The sequence below is a fragment of the Triturus cristatus genome, chromosome 3_1 (assembly GCF_964204655.1).
Source record: "Triturus cristatus chromosome 3_1, aTriCri1.1, whole genome shotgun sequence".
NCBI classification, from domain to species: domain Eukaryota; kingdom Metazoa; phylum Chordata; class Amphibia; order Caudata; family Salamandridae; genus Triturus; species Triturus cristatus.
In genome coordinates this window covers 61526191-61546178 of record NC_140583.1, presented here as the reverse complement: position 1 = coordinate 61546178, position 19988 = coordinate 61526191, and the positions used below count along the sequence as shown (strand labels likewise).

The 19988-nt window shown below is 48.0% G+C and overlaps 1 protein-coding gene across 1 annotated transcript in view; it reads right to left on the bottom strand.

The window, feature by feature from the left end:
- ALX4 (ALX homeobox 4) overlaps nucleotides 1-15798 on the bottom strand; it is a 193234-nt gene extending 177436 nt beyond the window's left edge. The window contains 1 exon segment of the mRNA XM_085643453.1: nucleotides 14776-15798. Within this exon segment, the coding sequence (XP_085499579.1) occupies nucleotides 14776-15142 (367 nt within the window). The 5' untranslated portion in view covers nucleotides 15143-15798.
- Nucleotides 15799-19988: the final 4190 nt, after the last annotated feature.

Here is a 19988-nt window from a genome sequence, read left to right as displayed (position 1 = left end):
TCTACTTGACTAAAAGCCCATAAAAGAAATAAACTAATGAATACTATGTTAAAAAGGAAGATGTGGCTTCTGAACTTGTCCTATTTGCAGTCTCGGTTGGAGCACCCCTTTTCAACCAATAGTAGATGAAGTTTGAATCCCCTTAAACAGAGCTTAAAACGACTTACATGACTGTTAATTGTTGAATTTACAAGTAGAGCGCTGGTCCTGTTTCTGATTTAGTTAAATTGGACGAAGTAGCTCTCTTCTTGAGGGAAGCGTGGCCGAATATGTATGAAAATGAAGTGTTTGATTGGTTTATCATATAAATTACATGCATTATACAGTTTGGAATTCAACCGCCAACAACACCAAGACCCTTCAAACTCGTCAAATAAGATGAAAAATGGCCTTCACCGCAGACCTTGATTTTGCCAGTTGTTTTGTGTGCTTTAAAATCAAATTTCCCTCAGAGCGATAAATGGGAGAAGGCAAGTTAAGCGCCCCTAAGACTTTTTCACCCTTAAATGACTATCACAGTCCTTTTAGGAAAGTTGATGTAGATCGTAACAGCGGACCAAAGTTATCGACTGCGTAACAAGGCTTCGGAGGCACCACCAGACTCCACATTGTGTCATTATTTGAATTCAGGTAGTGATGCCTTGAGGAAGGAGGCAACTGTGCCCAACTCCTCCCACCTTTCATCTATCAGTGTGTCAAAGAGCTGACCTTTGAACTTACACCTGTGTCTGCTCTATATCTATCATTGGCTTTGAGATCCCGTCTCCCGTATTACAAGAGCTCTTCTAATTCAGCAAGGCAACAGTGGTACAGTAGTCGCACATCCCTATCTTGAGATGGTACAGTAGTCGCACATCCCTATCTTGAGATGGTACAGTAGTCGCACATCCCTATCTTGAGATGGTAAAGTAGTCGCACATCCCTATCTTGAGATGGTACAGTAGTCGCACATCCCTATCATGAGATGGTACAGTAGTCGCACATCTCTATCATGAGATGGTACAGTAGTCGCACATCCCTATCTTGAGATGGTACAGTAGTCGCACATCTCTATCATGAGATGGTACAGTATTCGCACATCCCTATCTTGAGATGGTACAGTAGTCGCACATCCCTAAGTTGAGATGATACAGTAGTCACACATCCCTATGTTGAGATGATACAGTGGTCGCACATTCCTATCTTGAGATGGTACAGTAGTCGCACATCCCTATCTTGAGATGGTACCATAGTTGCACATCCATATCTTGAGAACAGTGTAGAATAAGTGAACACTACTGAGGTGCTCTGAACGCTAAAACACACCTGTTGTCATGATATGTATGCAGTGGCGGCAGACACAGGTAAGAGCGGTGAGACGGGCGGGAAGTTGACAGATGATGCGATAGGTAAAATTAAATACAAAAATAAATAAAACCACTTACCTTACGCTTGCCACCTCGCTAACTCAAGGTTAGTGGTTTTATATTTTTTTTAATTTAATTTTACCTGTACTACCGTCGGTCAGCTTCCTCCCACCCCGCCCCGTCCTACGGCTCTTACCTGTGCCGACCGCCACTGTGTGTATGTCTAGACAAGGAAAGCAATTTCTCGGTCCCTACATGAACAAAACTAAAAATAGCAGAGCACTCCAAACTCAGTATTCTATAGTAGTTGTTTCAACCTAGGTCCATAAGAAGCATTATTTCTATGTTGGAAGTACAAAGCAAAGTTCCCTTAGGCAATATAATCGAAAAGATATCGAAAGGATTTCCATCAACACTTCAAATATTGAGTAAATCTATGTTTTTATTTGATTCAGATAATAGTAAAACACACAGTGTCGTAACTGTGATTACAATTTCTCAACAGTAACTACAGAGATGGTAGTAATGCTTCATGGATGGTTTCAGCCGACACGTGTTTAGTTCCCACTTGGGACTTTTTCAAGGCTGATCATTAATGCAATAAAAGAAGAAAAAAAAACAACGAATACCAATGTTATTAATTCCAAAAAAGATACAAATGCTAAAAACTGTTTAAAAAAACATTATTATAACACCACTTGGTGTAATTCATTTTCACCACTTGATTACCCACCAATGTGTGAACCAAAGTGTGAACATAGCAAGAAAACGACGATACATTAGATATACAAACCATCACCTTGACATAAATCACCAGCGTGATAAAGGAAAAACAGGATCCAAGAGAAGGGAAACCCTTGATCAATTCACAGTAACCATTTTTAGGATTTGTACTTTTTTTAGAATTAATAAAATTGGTTTTAATTGTTTTTGTTTTATTGCATTAATGATCAGCCTTGAAAAAGTCTCAAGAATATAATCATGGGCTCTGGGATTATGCAACTGTGCGGCAATTTGCGAATAGTTAAAGATTTGCTGCACTTGCCATAGTATTCACTATCTGCCGCATAATCTGCAGATTTTAACAAAAATATTTGTGTTTAGCTCAAAAGGCTCGAAAGTTACTAAAAATGCAACAACATATGTTGCTGCCCAGGGGAAGGTACTTCCCAAAGCTGGACTGGTCACCTTTATGTTACTTATTGATATATTTGGGTGAGGTGCAACCAATGCCTACTGACTGACTGACTGACATACTTATAAAGCGCTCGATTGCCGAGGCGTCTTGGCGCTAAGGTGAGTTGGTACCGTTGCACAGGTTCGCCGATCTAAGTGCTACGGGAAAAGCCCGGTCTCGACCAATTTTCTGAAAAGAGACCTATGAGACTGTAGTCTGATAGTAGTCGGGAGTGTGTTCCACAGATTGGCTGCTCGTGGGGGAGGCTCTTGCCTCCCCATCTGGCTTTTTTTTTATCTTAGCAACCAGTACCAGCCCTGTGTTGGCTGACCTAAGATTTTGTCGTGCGAGTGCCAGGAAAATAGTTTTAGAATATCCGTGGCTCCCCCTCCGTACAGTGCCTTATGCACAAGACAGAGAGCTTTGAATTCTACGCGCTGTAGAACTGGGAGCCAGTGAAGGTGCCTAATACTAGCTGACGTGGGATGGTGTTTAGGAATATCAAGCCGCGCTCGTGCTGCCACGGTCTGCGAGGACTGCCGTTTGGCGGTCTGGCCTTTGTCAATACCCAGGTATAGAGCGTTACCATAGTCGATTTTTGAAAGCACAAGAGCTCCTATCGCCCAGAGAGGGTAACCAAGTTTAAAAATGATGAAATAATGAGGTAAGCTATTACAAAATGTGCAGCATTATGCTGCATATTTTGCCTTTTCTTGCCGCATAATTTACTCAACCCTGCCACATAATGTGGTCTTCTCCTGCTGCATAATTCCAGTGGCCCTGGATATAACGCACTTGTAGTAATCAGGATGGAATCTCTGTCACGTTTGAGAGGAGTAACCTGTCCGCCTTATTACAAGCGCCATAGCATATAATGCAGTTGTAGTAAGGAGGCTGGGATCTCTGTCATGTTTCACATAGAGTGTCCGTTCACCAAAGTCTATGTCAGGCCCTATGTTTTATCTACGTATACACACAGCGCCCATGAACTAATCGTTAAACATACATGTAACCATCTCCAAATGTATTTATTTATTTTGGTGTCAAGCAATCTATTTATATTTTTATATCTGTAGGGTTTAGCATAAGACTATTGATATATGTATCCATGTGTGTACCGCCCTATAAGGGTTTACATGATACCGTGTACCTATGAGCTGTTGAATTATGCATATGTGCTTGCGTTTATCGACGAATCGTGCATCTACATATGTGTTAGGTATGCGTCTACTTCACTATGCATCTCTGAATCTACGTGTCCACATACAATTATCCTGAAGTGCACTGGCCCGAGAGAGAAGTGGAGACCCTCGCGGATGGGGGCAGGGCTCCGCTTCTGCAGGATTGCCTCCTCACAAGCGCTGAGAAGGGGGGTGTCACTTCGCAGCGCTCAAGTGCACACATTTTCACAGACTCTCCTGGCTCGACGGCACCGTTGCACGACTGGGTTTTTAAACACCGAAACTATACGAGTTCTTTTCAGTCGACTTCAGGCTTCTTGGCGGTGAAAATACTGGCGTCTGACTTTATCCACAAGAGAAAGGTGGACGGACCCAGGCCCTGTTCCTCCCCGGCGAGGCTCCTCAGGGCTGACCGGACTAGCGGACCCGGACACCAGACGTGGCCGCTCTCGGTGCAGCGTCCCCCGGCGCGGGCACGGAGATCGCGTCCATGCCTCAAAGAAGTAAAGTGATCCGACTCTGGGCGCTGCCCCTTGCACCATCACGAGGCGCTTGCCAGGCCTCGCGCTCCCTTAGGTGGCGGCACCTCTTTCCCCCCACCTAGAGCGCACAACCACGCCACAAATAAACTGTAAAAATGCAGCAGAAGAACCCCGAGTAAGCACATCTTACTCCTGGAACGAGGGAGTAAGTCACGTCTAAGTCAGGGCTAAGAGGCAACTACCCAAAGAAACTAATGGGCTCAGAGTGTGCCCACCCGTGGACCCTTCACGGCCGTTTGTAGAGGACAGGGCCCCACTTCAGGACACCAGTCAAACCTCCTGCACAGGAGGGCACTGCGCGAGCTTCCGCGTCATTGTTTGATACGGTGTGGCTTGTGTGCCAGCACCTCGAAGGGTTGGGGAACATTGAGGAAACAGCTAGTGGAGACAATCCCCATTTGAGCACCTTCTCCTGAACTTACAGTCAGCATATTAGAAGTGGAGTTAAAATCACGGCCACTGGTATTATTCGGCAGAGGAGCACGAAATTATGCGGAAGGATGGACTATACTCTGCTGTCAGAAAGGGCAAATTATGCGGGATAATGTGGCAATTTTTTTTATAGTATTGCTTGTCTATTGCATACCTTTTACATATGGTCATACTGCAGGGCCTTCACCTCGTAAGTACCATATTAACAACCAAATATAGAAGTAGGCAACTGAAAGATGACCCCTGAGGGGCATATTTACAAGCCCCTATTGCCACAGGAACGTCACTTTTAGCAACGTTACTGTGGCAAAAGGGGCTCGCCTTATCTACGAGGCAGTACTACTTGTAAATAAGGCACCATTTCACGCTACACTTAGCGTGAAAGGGGAGGTCAATGGGTGCTGCGGGGGGCGTTCTGCCGCAATACCCATTGATTTTGACGCTTCCCCATATTTACGAGGGTGGCATAAATATGGGGCAGTGCCAAAATTAGGACCAGGGAAAACCTGGTCTACTCTTAACAGGGCGCAACAAGGAAAATGCGGTATTTCTCCTTGTTTTCGATTGTGCAGCACACATGGAAACAGCAAAACGCCACAAATGAATGTTAATGTTCAGGATGGTGACCCTTCCTGCGCGTAAACAATGATTTAAAAAATGTTGATCTGTAGCTTCTATCTGTGCAGCACAATGCAGCACACAAGGGAGTTACAAAACCCCATCAATGATTGTTTATGTGCAGGGAGGGGGGTCTTCCTGCATATAAACAATGCTTACCTCAACGCAGGCACCCATGCACTGTGATTAAATGGTGTCTGTGTTGGCGCTAGGCAGCTTCATTTAGTGCCAGCGCTAGGGAAAATGCAGGAATGTGCCATATCTTTGTAAATACAGGTAATCCCTGCGATTTCAGAATGACAGAGCGTGACGTTAGCATTTTGTGTTTAACGCCATGCTCCCTCATTCCCAGGTAAATATACCCCTCAATCTTTACAACTGGCCTTCCACAGCGCATGAACACATGGTGAAAAGTTTTTTGTAACTCTTGATCCATTTGGGCTCGACACAAAATGAACTTTTTGGTACAATCTGCAGATTACGCAGCAGACGATAGATAATGCGGCAAATACTGCAAATTCATAATCATGCGAACGAAGACACAGCCGCGGAATTGATAATAGCAGTGGCCCTCAATATAATAAACAAAGGGGAGGGGGTGTATGGAAGGACGGCAGTGTTCATCGGTATAAGCAGTGATACAGGAACTTACACCAGAACCACAGGCACAGCGTCAGGCCCGCAAACAGATAACTTTAAAAAGCACATTTTAAGGAAGAACATGGAGTCTTCAGGCATCAACATGCGTTAGACGCGGAGTGAGAGGTGGGCGCGACAACAAATTAAGAGGGAGACCCAGCAAGAGACGGGTCGATGTCTCTCAGAGCCTGAGCAGCAAAATGTCCTGTAAATCATACAATAGACATCGCGTAAAATAGGACAGAGTCTCTTCAAATTCAAAAATGTGTATTTCTTTCATATGTGGAAGTTTTGACATTAACAGGTCACATTGCAGCACAGCACTAAGACGAGCTTACATGAACTCACGTATTTGAAAGTGCTTCCATGGGTGAAAAAGGAGAATCGGTGAAATAAAATATTTGCCTAAGATCATACAATTTAGGTCAAGAAGTCATCATTTATCCAGGGTTTCTGGTTTCACTTTGTACAAATCAGCCATTAAATGGGGATCCCTTTGTGTCTCCTTTTTGCCTCAGATGTCAATGCTCTGTTTTTACTTCTTTGTGCACGAGGGTACAGTGAGGGAGGCAGACGCATGAAAGCTCGCCGCGATCTGGGCTTGTGGATCCAACCGGCCCTCGCCCTGAGCCACAGTCAGACTTCAGGATCGAGCCTGGTTTGAACTTTCTGTCATGTGGGATCAGAAAAACAAGATCGTTTGGGTCTGAAAAGGCAGATTCAAGGCTGCCAGGGTGTTTTCAAGGTTCAATGGAAGAGTAGGCGTCGTGCTCTGGAGGGAGGTGGGTGGGCCATTTCTCAGGAAAGTATATTTTGATAAAGCGCTGACATTGGTTGAAAGAGTGAGGTGCTTTGATGGGTGTAGGAACCAGGGGTCACTTGGGCACATGACCTGGGGCAGTTCATGGGGAGGAGGACATTTTGAATTGAATTGTTTCATCAGCAAATAACAATTTCCTCTGCTTGGAAGCACATGGGAGCTTGGACCAGAATCCAACACCCAACAGTATACTCCCCCAAAGATTGAGAATACAGCCGTGCCCTGTTGGAGCCGGTGGCTCCAACCATTTTAGGGAACCGGAGATTATTTGTCACCAGGCGTTACTCAGAGCGAGAGAGAGGAAGGCAGAAAGTAAAGAAAGAAGCTGAGAGTGAACCAAGAGAGACAGGGATGGGGGGGGCAGCAGGCATGAAAGAGAACCTGCGAGAGTGCGATAAAGAGACCAGAAGCGCAGAGTGATGGAGGCGAGAGGAAGGAGGTGCTAGCAAAACTGGGTAGTCCTGGGGTTAACGAGATGAAGAAGAGGCAGGTAGAGTAGGGTGTTGAAAGAAAGAGGCATGAGGTGGAATCAAAACTGGGCAGCCTTGGTGTTCACGTGATAAAGAGAAAGAAAGTGGCAGTGCCGGAAGAAGAAGGCATGAGGTGGAATCAGAACTGGGCAGCCTTGGTGTTCATGAGATAAAGAGGCAGAAAGTGTAGGGTGGCAGAGTCAAAACTAAGCAGCCTTGGTGTTCATGTGATAAAGCGAAAGAAAGTGGCAGTGCCGGAAGAAGAAGGCATGAGGTGGAATCAAAACTGGGCAGCCTTGGTGTTCACGTGATAAAGAGAAAGAAAGTGTAGGGTGGCAGAGCCAAGACGAAGCAGCCTTGGTGTTCACGTGATAAAGAGAAAGAAAGTGGCGGTGGCGGAAGAAGAAGGCATGAGGTGGAATCAAAACTGGGCAGCCTTGGTGTTCATGAGATAAACCGTAGGCTGGTGGAAGAAAGAGGCATGAGGTGGAATCAAAGCTGGGCAGCCTTGGTGTTCATGAGATAAACCGTAGGCTGGTGGAAGAAAGAGGCATGAGGTGGAATCAAAGCTGGGCAGCCTTGGTGTTCATGAGATAAACCGTAGGCTGGTGGAAGAAAGAGGCATGAGGTGGAATCAAAGCTGGGCAGCCTTGGTGTTCATGAGATAAACCGTAGGCTGGTGGAAGAAAGAGACATGAGGTGGAATCAAAGCTGGGCAGCCTTGGTGTTCATGAGATAAACCGTAGGCTGGTGGAAGAAAGAGGCATGAGGTGGAATCAAAGCTGGGCAGCCTTGGTGTTCATGAGATAAACCGTAGGCTGGTGGAAGAAAGAGGCATGAGGTGGAATCAAAGCTGGGCAGCCTTGGTGTTCATGAGATAAACCGTAGGCTGGTGGAAGAAAGAGGCATGAGGTGGAATCAAAGCTGGGCAGCCTTGGTGTTCATGAGATAAACCGTAGGCTGGTGGAAGAAAGAGACATGAGGTGGAATCAAAGCTGGGCAGCCTTGGTGTTCATGAGATAAACCGTAGGCTGGTGGAAGAAAGAGGCATGAGGTGGAATCAAAGCTGGGCAGCCTTGGTGTTCATGAGATAAACCGTAGGCTGGTGGAAGAAAGAGGCATGAGGTGGAATCAAAGCTGGGCAGCCTTGGTGTTCATGAGATAAACCGTAGGCTGGTGGAAGAAAGAGACATGAGGTGGAATCAAAGCTGGGCAGCCTTGGTGTTCATGAGATAAACCGTAGGCTGGTGGAAGAAAGAGGCATGAGGTGGAATCAAAGCTGGGCAGCCTTGGTGTTCATGAGATAAACCGTAGGCTGGTGGAAGAAAGAGGCATGAGGTGGAATCAAAGCTGGGCAGCCTTGGTGTTCATGAGATAAACCGTAGGCTGGTGGAAGAAAGAGGCATGAGGTGGAATCAAAGCTGGGCAGCCTTGGTGTTCATGAGATAAACCGTAGGCTGGTGGAAGAAAGAGGCATGAGGTGGAATCAAAGCTGGGCAGCCTTGGTGTTCATGAGATAAAGAGACAGAAAGTGTTGGGTGGAGGAAGAAAGAGATAAAGAGGCAGAAAGTGTAGGGTGTCAGAGACCAGGCTAGGCAGCCTTAGTATTTGGCAACCCCGGTATTCACCACTATCACGGTGGGCTCCTAAGATAAAACCTGGGCCCCTGCACTATTTTTTTTAGCTTTGACAAATTAAGAATTGTGTACCTCGGAGCCGGTATTGTACTAGATAATTGTACTCTAGGTATCCTCTGACAAAAATATTGTGTCCTACATTTAATTTACAAAAAAAATCGCCCCTTAGAGTTTAAATACAAATCTACAACCGATAGAGCAACATTATTGCAAATGGTGTTTACTGCACAATGTTTATGACAAATTATGCTTAATGAATTGATATTGTGACATATGGCCTCGTGGCCGTACCTCGAGAGGGGAGACATAACTGGGCAGAGGAGCCGTCATCTTACGCACAACAAGAATCTGGCTACCTGTGCTGAGTAGAAATCCACTGCTGTTTAGGAAACCCCGCAAAGTACTGGCAAGGATTGGGAAGGAGTTTCCTGGTGAAGAACTTTTGTAAAACTTTGCATTCAATTGTAAACTCTTTTAAATTTGTGAAGATTATAAAAGAAACAGCCGGATCAAAGCCTCGTCAAAGTGGGTTTGGGGTAAAAACATTGGTTGGGGTGGGGATGAGGGGTTTGCATTTCAGAGGGAGATATTTTACACAAAAATACATTTTGTCCTTAGAGACTCATGCGTTTTTTTTAATCATGCATTTGATTTATTCGGCAAGCAAACATGGGTGATGTTGCTTGACGTTGCACACGGCTGGAAATGCACGATGGACAGCCGTGCTCTACTCTGGAGCTTGAATTAGTCTGGAGACATCTTCACAGTCAGAAGGGCCAAGTTGAAGGGCCCGAGCCTGGAGCAGCCTGTGCGCCCGCGCATTAATATAGCGCAATGAAACAGCGAAGTGTGTGCTTGTGTAGGGGCCCCTGGTACAGGCACAGTCCTGCTTCCAGATGTGAAGGTCGCATCTGTGGGCATCGCTCCGTGAGACCAGAGGTGCTTAGAAAATGGAGCTGCTTATGAACTAACTCATTTATTACGTTTCGGTTTCATGAAAGCTCTCCTAGGACAGGAGTAGGAAAAAGACATAGAACCATAACACATATCTGTCCATGTGTCTGTCTGTCCAACGGAATGCCTGTCCTCTGTACATACACAGACACACCCGGTTCCCCAAGCAGACACCGACACTGCGGCGGAGTCCAGGACGGTCCACAATTTACCAATCCGTTATCGATCTGTGTTGTCTGAATCATGTAGGGAGTCTTCCCTATTTGTACCTAACTGTCCTATTGCTGCTGTCATTAAACTGTCCTATTCATATCTGCCCTGTCAGTGTCTTGAAGTGAGTTTGCCCTCTTTCTACCTAACTGTCCTATTCATATCTGTCCTGTCAGTGTCTTGAAGTGAGGGTGCCCTCTTTGTACCTAACTGTCCTATCTTATCTGTCCTGTCAGTGTCTTGAAGTGAGGGTGCCCCCTTTGTACCCAGCTGGTCTTTCACTAGCATGTAGTGTGTATCTAACTGTCCCATTAATATCATGCAGTTAACCCGTCCTATTTTTATCTGTTCTATCAGTAGGGTGCAGTGAGCGGCCATATTTGTACCTAACTATCCTATTAGTGCCATATTTGTACTTGTCCGCCCTCTTAGTATTATGTGCTATTTGTAGCAGACTGTCCTGTAACTGTTGTGGGTAGCATGTCCTATTAGTACCTCACTGTCCTATTAGAGTCATTTAGTTAGCGCGCTGTATTTGTATATAACTGTCCTATTAAAATCACGGTTTGGGATTTTTCTATTACATCATGTAGTTAGTTGCTCTGCTCACTGCCCCACACCGTCGATTTGTTTTATGTACCATGTGTGTGCCTATCCGTGTTGCAGGAGTGTTTACAGCGCCCCAACAAGCATTTAATCAGTCCACTAGTACAGGTCCCAGGGGCCTTCTTTGTTTCTGTGTATTCCATAAAGTTAAAATGAGTTACTTTGCTTCCCACCATTTGCAATTGATATATAAAGAACACAGAACGGGTAACTGTGTAACATTAGAATGTGCAGTTTGCTGGACTTGTTTTGGGCTGTTGTGGGCCTGTGTTATGGTCGAATGCGTTGGTTTTTACTGTCGATTTCCTGATATTCAAACAGACATTTCTGGCCGAAGCTGCGCTCAGCGGTGCTTCATGCCTGGGGAAAATTGCGCAGCGCCCCTTCACAAGCTCAAAACTGCCCCAATGTGCAAACCTTGACACTTTTTTTTGTCATTTTCTACATCACCAATAGGCGGCACTTTTATTTTGGTTCCATGGTCTATTTTCTGTCCCAGTTCGACCCTGTGTTTCTCTCTGTAATGTGTGTATGTGTATGTGTATGTGTGTGTATGTCCATACATGATGGAATATATATCTATGTGTGTGTGTCTCAAACTCCATCTCTTGGGTCTATCTATCTGTGTGTGTGTGTGTGTGTGTATATATATATATATATATATATATGTGTGTGTGTGTGTGTGTGTGGACGCGTAGATAGATTGATAGATTGATAGATTGATAGATTGATAGATAGACAGATAGATAGATAGATAGAAAGACAGATAGATCGTGAGCGACACAAAGATATATATTCAAATATGTATGTGTTTGCTGTGTGTGTGTGTGTATAAATATATAGACACACACGCACATCCTCGTAAGAGACAGTGAGAAAGGGCGCGGGAGCACTATGGTTTCTCTGTCTCTGAACCGGCCTTGGAGTTGTAAGTGTTTATTTACACGTCTCTCTCCCTCCGTGATCCTCTCTTCCGTCGTCCCGCCTCTCAGTCTGCCTCGACTGACCTCATTTAGTGAGGTGCCCCCACCAGGCCCTCACCGGGCCCCCTCACCGGGCCCCCCACCAGGCCCCCCACCAGGCCCCCACCGCGCCCCCACCAGACTCCTTCTGAACTTGCCCAAGCCAGGAGTGCCCAAGTCCGGGTGCCCATCGAGCGGCTCCTCTTTTATTAGATAGCTCCCAGAAGCTTGTTATCCTTTGTTGGGCGCTCGGTGTCTGTTTTAAGAGACCCCACGGAGCTGTTGAAAAGGGAATTTGAGTTTGCCATTAAGAAAAAGCGAAAAAAGCTAAGATTTCAGCGCAGGTCCGAAAAACTCGAAATTAAGAAGAAACCAGGAGAGGACGCGGCTCGTTTTCTAGTCAGACAGAAACTGTAAATCTATAGATTCATATTAGAAACTTCGCGTCAGAGAATATTCCGAAGGGTCGGTTGGAATCACTCCTTGCGCCGGCACGTGCCACAGCGCCGAGAGGGTATTTACTTTGTGTTCAGCGCTCTATAGAGCATCACTTAAGCCATCCCGTCCACTTATTAACGATACCCTGACAGTGTCCGGTGCTGCTAAAAATGTAACAATATAGATAAAATACATACAACAGAACCACTGGTCACGTGAGCTGGTGATAATGAACGGATCCTGTATTAACGTGTGTAATGAGGATGAACAGGCTAGTAAGAACAATAACGTAAGAAGCACGTATTATTGTAGTATAAAAGGCGATTGCAGTTACGGGGATTCACGACGTGTTTATTTGATGCCTAATGGTGCAGATTATTAATCAAAGCTGGGATTAGTTTTAATGGGAAGAAACGTGAATGAAAAAAAACTCTCGACCCGTCTCAGTATTTTCAAAATCGGATTGTACAAAATAAAAACATCCGCGTAGGAGAACCTCTGCGTCGAGTGATGGTGATTTACAGCGCTACAAAGCGCCCAAACAGTAGCAGAGGGCACTATATAAAAATGGTGAGAACTTCAAATGAAGCAACTGCGTTCCTACTGGATGGAGGGGACGATCGGATCCGTTATAAAAACGAGGATACATTCCTTGCAAGAAGCAGCGTATACAATTTACTTTGATGACCCTCGCCATACAACTGTTTTAAAAAAAAAATATTTTAGTAAAATTAGTAGCGCTCCGAACCCGCGGCGCCACTGTTCGAAACGCTATGTAGAAGCTACTTTGCACTGGATTTTGTTTGTTTGCGTTTCTGGTACTCGTAGGTCTGTATTTTGTGCGTTTGTGCGACAAGCCATTTCGAGTGAAGTGAGTGAACTTGGCGTTAAATACATTTAGATAGATGTGGGCGCTCTTTGCCCCTGTCCAGGGGCGCCCCTTCCTTCTAGGAATCTGGCACACGTGAGTTTAAGGGTCACCTGGAGTGGGCCCCAGAGACCTCATGAAATAACTGTAGCGTGACCCGGGGGTCGCGCGAAGGCCCCAGACCTGTCTAGCCTCGAAAGGGGGGAGTTTACTGCGAGGAGCGGGAACTTTTTATGGGCAGCCAGAATGATGGAGGGTGATTAGCGCGTCCGCGCGCCTGACCCCGGTAAACAACGATTAAGGGGCTCTCTCTGGGCCGCGCGGCGGCGGAAGCTCTTTTATTATTTTTCTAAAATGCTCTTTTATTGCGCGTGACCCTTATTTATTCACCACGTCCACATTTCTCGGTATATGTGAGGGCGCATACGTCTGTCCCGCAACGCCCCGTGCTGGTGTAATTAATCCAGTCTCTTATAGATCTGCGTCTTGCGTGGGTGCGAGAAATGTTCGTTTTGAGCATGGTTCCTGATCCCCCTGACCCGTCTGGGGGCCGCGGGACACTTTAGGACAATCCCACGGGCCGGAGGTATCCATCCAGTGAGACCGATTTCCGATAAGGCGCGTAGACAGGGAAAGCGCTTCGGGACCCTACAGACGGCGGGCACGCGCTATCCCAATACTCTGACGTGCCCCAGAATGTGGTTTTCTTGGGCTGGAATTCGTGGCCTTTAACAATGCGTGATTTACCGGCGGTGCCGGGTCGTGACCTCTCAGGACTTTGACACAGTAACTTTAACCGGCATTTATAGAATATCTCATAGGTAGACATCTAAAGTGTCCATGCACCCACCCATTCATCCATTCATTCTGAGACCCCTCCATCCACCCACCCTGCCACCCATCCATCCACCCTGAGATCCATCCATCCATCCAACCACCCTGCCATCCTTCCATCCACCCTGAGATCCATCCATCCACCCACCCTGCCACCCATCCATCCACCCTGAGATCCATCCATCCACCCACCCTGCCATCCATCCACCCTGAGATCCATTCATCCACCCACCCTGCCATCCATCCAACCACCCTGCTATCCATCCATCCACCCTCCCTGCCATCCATCCATCCACCCTGAGATCCATCCATCCACCCACCCTGCCATCCATCCATCCACCCTGAGATCCATCCATCCACCCACCCTGCCATCCATCTATCCACCCTGCCATCCATCTATCCACCCTGAGATCCATCCACCCACCCTGCCATCCATCCACCCACCCTGAGATCCATCCATCCACCCACCCTGCCATCCATCCATTCATCCAATCTCTTTATCACTTATCCTTTTACTCGTACGTTCACTCTGTGCCCGGTGTGTTATACCTTGGAAATAATATGTAAATATTCTAGGGTGACCTTTTAATGTTACTGTCTACCTTTTATTCCCGATGTGTTCTCTCTTTATTCGTCATTTACGCACTCCAACGCGACATTTAAACCCACGTTTTAAGGACATGCTTTACGTAGACACTTTTATCCATCCGCGGAACTCGTTCCGTGCATCTGGCCATGTTCCTGGGGGGTACTCCGGAGCCTGGGCCGGCACGGTTATATGAAATATTTATTGATACATACAAAATCATCCCATGTGTCTTCTAAATAAACAGGTCATCTTCTAAATATTGAGAATGGCGCTATATGTAAATACAGCGCCTAGTGTTTTCCCTAAATCTCGCCTTTGCACGTGTTTCATGCCCTTCTGTAGTCTTCTGTCTGGCGCTGCGGTGTTCCCCTGCACGGGATGGAGAGGGTGGGGGGCTCCGAGCCCCTGCCCCCGACCCAGACAGACCCTTGCCCCGTCCCAGCGGCTCTTACCGTAGCAGGGTTCCAGGCCGTGGCTGTTCTCGTGCAGTTTGCCGGGGTTCTCCGGGGGGGTCTTGCAGGGCCCCCTCTGCAGGTAGAGCTGGTGATGCTGCGGCTGGTGGTACTTGCTGAACGAGGTCCGGTCCTCTCCGGGGCTGCCCTCCATGCTCTGACACTCCTGGGAGTAGGCGCCCCTGGGCTTGTCCCCAAAGCCCGTCCCCTTGTTGGACAGGAATGCCGGGCTGAACTTGTCACCGGGCGCCTGGAAGGCCGTGTACGGAGGGGCAGGCTGCTCCCGGCCCTGCTGGGCAGCGGCGCTGTAGTAGGGCTCCATGGCCCCTCTGCTGTCGCAGTAGGACACGCACGTATCCGCGTTCATCTCTGGGGGGCGGGAGGGGCAGAGCTCAGATGGGTCACTCTGGGGGCGGTGTTGGGTGGAAGGGGCAGTAGTGGGAATATTCCAGTGAAGGTGTCCTCCCTGTCCTTCACAGACCGCTCTGGGGGGCAGTGGTGTCCAGTGCGGGTGAGGGCAAGTAGTGGGAAGAGTCCAGTGAAGGCTGCGCGTGGGTCGAGGGTTGGTGCCCACGCTGCCCGTCACTAGCTGCTCTGGATGGGGGTGTTTGTAGGGTAAAGTGCCCGGTGGGTGGCGGCTCTTCCCAAGGTGCTCTGCCCTGCTGTGTCTGCTCTGTAGGTTGGCAGTGCCCAGTGGGTCTTCCCAAGGGGCGCTGCCCTGCAGTGACCTTCTGTAGGTTGACAGTGCCTGGTGGCTCTTCTCTAGGGGCGCTTCCCTGCAGTGGCCGCTCTGTAGGTAAGCAGTGCCCGGTGTGTCTTCTCAAGGGGCGCTGCCCTTCAGTGGCCGCTTTGTAAGTTGGCAGTGCCCTGCGGCTGGTGGCTCTTCCTAGCGGGTTCTGCCCAGCAGTGGCTGCGTGTAGGGCAGTGTGTCCAGTTGTATCCGCAGTTGTATCCTGCGGTGGCTCCTCTGGAGGGTCCCGGCACTGCCTGCCTCGCCCACAGCCGTGGCACCGTTGCGCAGACTGCAGCCTCCTGTTCCAAGTGCGCTCTGAGCTCAGCCCTCGCAGCGCCTCACGGATCTGAGCCACGGAGGCAGCGTCCCTCCCTCCCTCCCACCAAGAGATGCAACTGGCTGCCTCTGCGGCCGGCCTTGTTTGTGCGCCCCCCACAGCCAGACCTCACCCCTTCCCAATTAATAAGGAGATGATGACAGCCCGAGGGGGACGGAGGGAGCTAGGGGCTTCGGTTTAATACAAGAAGCACAACTTTTATGATAAAAATTACAGACACATGACATTAATGCAATTAAAAGGGCTGAGTGAACGTTCTGTCTGAGAGGGTGGGGGCGCTTCCGCAGGGGGTGGGGGTGATTTCACGCCTGGGACAGCCTCTTTGGTCACGCTCCTGTTGCATGCAGACTTTGTCTGGACGAGGGCGGAGAACCGGCGCATCTCCCACACCACAGCCACATGTGCACACGCCGACCAGGCAGCACATTTTGGCGACTTCCTTCACAAGCCAGGCAGTCAGGGACGCACATCCTTAAAATGGGGTGCACCTTTTGTGGCACCACCTACACCCCGCTTTTGTCGCTCAGCCTTCTTTACCTGCAAAATGGTAGGACGTGGCTTGGACGTCATGGTGATCACTTAATCCAAAAACATACCCTCTATTTCTCTATGTCTGTCATTCTCTTTTTCTCTCTCTCTCTCTCCTCCACTCTCTCTCCCCAATCAGGGTGCTGCCCCACCCCCACCAAAATCCAAATTAGCCATGCAATTCACAAGTTAAATAACTAATTTAACTTTTTTCCCACCTCGCCAGACTCACATAGCCACAATTTTCATAATATAGCATACAGCCAGAGACATTAAGAATAATTTGTTTTTAGAGTGGGAGGGGCCGTGTTTACCAAGAGGCGAGGCCTCTGATGGGATGGGCATGGGGCGGGGGAGCCGTGCTGTTGTCTGTGTGTGAGTTGCGAAGGTGTTTCACCGGAGCACAGAGGGTTAAGTCTACGTGGAGAGGGCAGGCCTCATTAGATAGGCCTCGCGATCGTGGGGTCCCCCCAGGATCCTGTGTTCACCGGTTGTACCTTGGAATCTGGGGGATCGAAGCTGCCCTTTTCAAGTTAGCTATTCTTTACCATGGAAAGAACTTGGACATTCCTCAAAAACAGAAATATTTTCAACTCGTTCACCCCAAGATTGCAGCACGGGGATAAACTTGCTCCCCAAAACGTTAAGAAGCGTTAGATTAGATCTTTGCATGGTATTAACTGTCAGACTCGCTTCGAATGGAGGTCCCCCACCTCCAAGGCAGGGGATTTTAGCCCCCCGGCGTGCCCAGTGCATAGATTGGGGGTCTGCCGACTACACGTCTGTCTTTTTGCATTCTCTAATCCTACACGCCCCCCCACCCCTGGCTGCTTTAGCTCCCAGGCAGGCTTTAACTTTTTTATTTTTACTTTTTCCCCCTCCTGCCGCCCCCGCCCTCGAAGGCTTCAACTTGGCACTCCACATCTGTTTTCTATTTAGCTTTACCTTGAAGTTCCCCAGTAATAAAGATATTACGCAAACTACGTCCACATCTGAGCTCGAGGGTCCCGGGGTTAAACCTTGCAGCTAGGCCAGAGGGCGTTAACGGACTGGTCTGTTATTGACCCCTGGAAGGGGGTGGGGAGGAGACAGCGATGAGCTGCCCAATCAGGACCTCTTGAACTGTCGTTTAAAGTGCAGACCTTATAACTGGGGATTCTGGGAAACCTCAGGACCTACCCTGAATGTATAGTCCATGTTTCTGGGCATCACGATGTCTCTCCCATAGGCTCGTATACACTGTTTGGTACCTATATCTGTGGGTTCCGGACCCTTGTTTGTGCATGATGCTTATATCTGTAGGCGATGAGATGGGGGCTCACCCTATGTGTGGGTACAGACAGGGCCTCGCAAATATATAATCTATGGCGCCCATACCTGTGCACTCTGCAAACCTTCCCCAATGACCCATGAGTATTGCGTGCCACCCATATTTTTGGGCTCGGGTTTTGTCAGTAGTTCAAGACCTAATGTATGGTGCTTATATCTAGGGACCTTTTGGGGTGGGAGTTAGCTCACCCTTAGGACAGAATATAATGTAGGGTACTTACATTTTGGAAAGTTGAGATCTCATCAGTATGTTACCTCTTCAGAAGGTATAGACCTGATGTATGGTACCTATATCTGAGGTCTCTGGGGCCTCATCTGTGGGTATATACTCCATGTATGGTCCCTATATCTGAGGACTCGGGGACCTCATCTGTAGGTATGTATTAATGTATGGAACCTATATTTGAGGACTCTGGGGACTCAACAGTAGGTATGTATTAATGTATGGAACCTATATCTGAGGGCTCCGGGGCCTCAACAGTAGGTATGCACTTAATGTATGGTGCCTACATCTTAGGACTCCGGGGCCTCATCAGTAGGTATGTACTTAATGTATGGAACCTATAGCTGTGGACTCCAGAGACTCATCAGCAGGTATAGACCTAATGTATGGTACCTATATCTGAGGTCTACGGGGCCTCATCAGTAGGTTAACATTAATGTATGGAACCTATACCTCAGGGCTCTGAGACCTCATCAGTAGGTATGCACTTAATGTGTGGTACATATATCTGAGGACTCCGGGGCCTCATCAGTAGTTATGTACTTAATGTATGGAACCTATGTCTGAGGATGTCAGGGCCTCATCAGCAGGTATAGATCTAATGTACGGTACCTATATCTGAGGATTCCGGGGCCTCATCAGTAGGTTAAAATTAATGTATGGACCCTATACTTCAGGGCTCTGGTACCTCATCAGTAGGTATGCACTTTCTTAATGTATGGTACCTATATCTGGGGACTCCGTGGCCTCATCAGCAGGTATGTATTAATGTATGGTATCTATATCTGAAGACTCCGGGGCCTCATCAGTGGGTATACACTCCATGTATGGACCCTATGTCTGAGGACTCTGGGGCCTCATCAGTAGGTATGTATTAATGTATGGAACCTATATCCGAGGACTCCGGGGCCTCATCGGTAGATATACATTAATGTGTGGTTTTTATTCCCCTGAGGACTCTGAGGTATCACCAGTAGGCCTATGTATGGTACCTCTATCTGGGCACCCTTTGGTAGTGGGGGGTGGAGCTCATCCCTAGGCCGGGATTTAATGTAAATCATTTATATATTGAGATCTTTCCGCAGATGGCGTCTAACACAAAGCCACTAAGTCTTGGACCACCAAAGGGGGTGGGACCATCACCCCAGAGCCTCTCTCTCATCAGGAGCGTAGGCAGTATCTGATAGGCAAGGAAGAAAAGGCTCCCGGCTGCTGTTGGAATAATAAAATCCGGGTATAATCAGGATTCAGTGGAAACTCTGGGCTCGGTGCCACTGCACCTGCTGCACTAACGGAAGCTACACCCCTGTATTTAATGCAAGGCCCTTCCATCCAGGGCCACTAAAAGTAGACAGGAGTCTAACCCTTGGGCCCTATGCACGGACAGAGGGGCGAGTCTCTTGCCCCCTCTCCCCACCGCACCTTTAGTGGCCTCCAAGTAGACCTGGAGGGTCTACTTGGGGGTCACAAGGGTTGGGGGGTGGGGAGGAGGGGAGACGCACCCCTAGGGCTACATATTGCAAAGCTCTTCCTTCTATACCATAAACCCTCGATTTAAACACGTAGTACCCCAGCACTGCCTGGAGCTGTCATGTAAACATTCACGAGTAGACGGCCGTAGTGGGGGGGGGGGGGGTAACAGATGAAGGAAATCATGTTTGATTATCTCTGGACTATAGAAAAGAATAGGCATCAGTGTAAGCGTCCATCCATCCATCCATCCATACATCCGTCCGTCCATACATCTATCCATCCATCCATCCATCCATCCATCCATCCATCCATCCATCCATCCATCCATCCATCCATCCATCCATCCATCCATCCATCCATCCATCCATCCTTCCTTCATCCACCCGCTATCCGTTCTTCTGTCCGGCCGTCCGTCCGTCCATCCATCCATCCATCCATCCATCCATCCATCCATCCATCCATCCATCCATCCATCCTTCCGTCCGTAATTCCTTCATCCACCCGTTATCCGTCCTTCTGTCTGGTCTGCACGTCCGTCCCTCCGTCTGTCCGTCCGTCTATACATCCGTCCGTCCATCCATGCACATTGT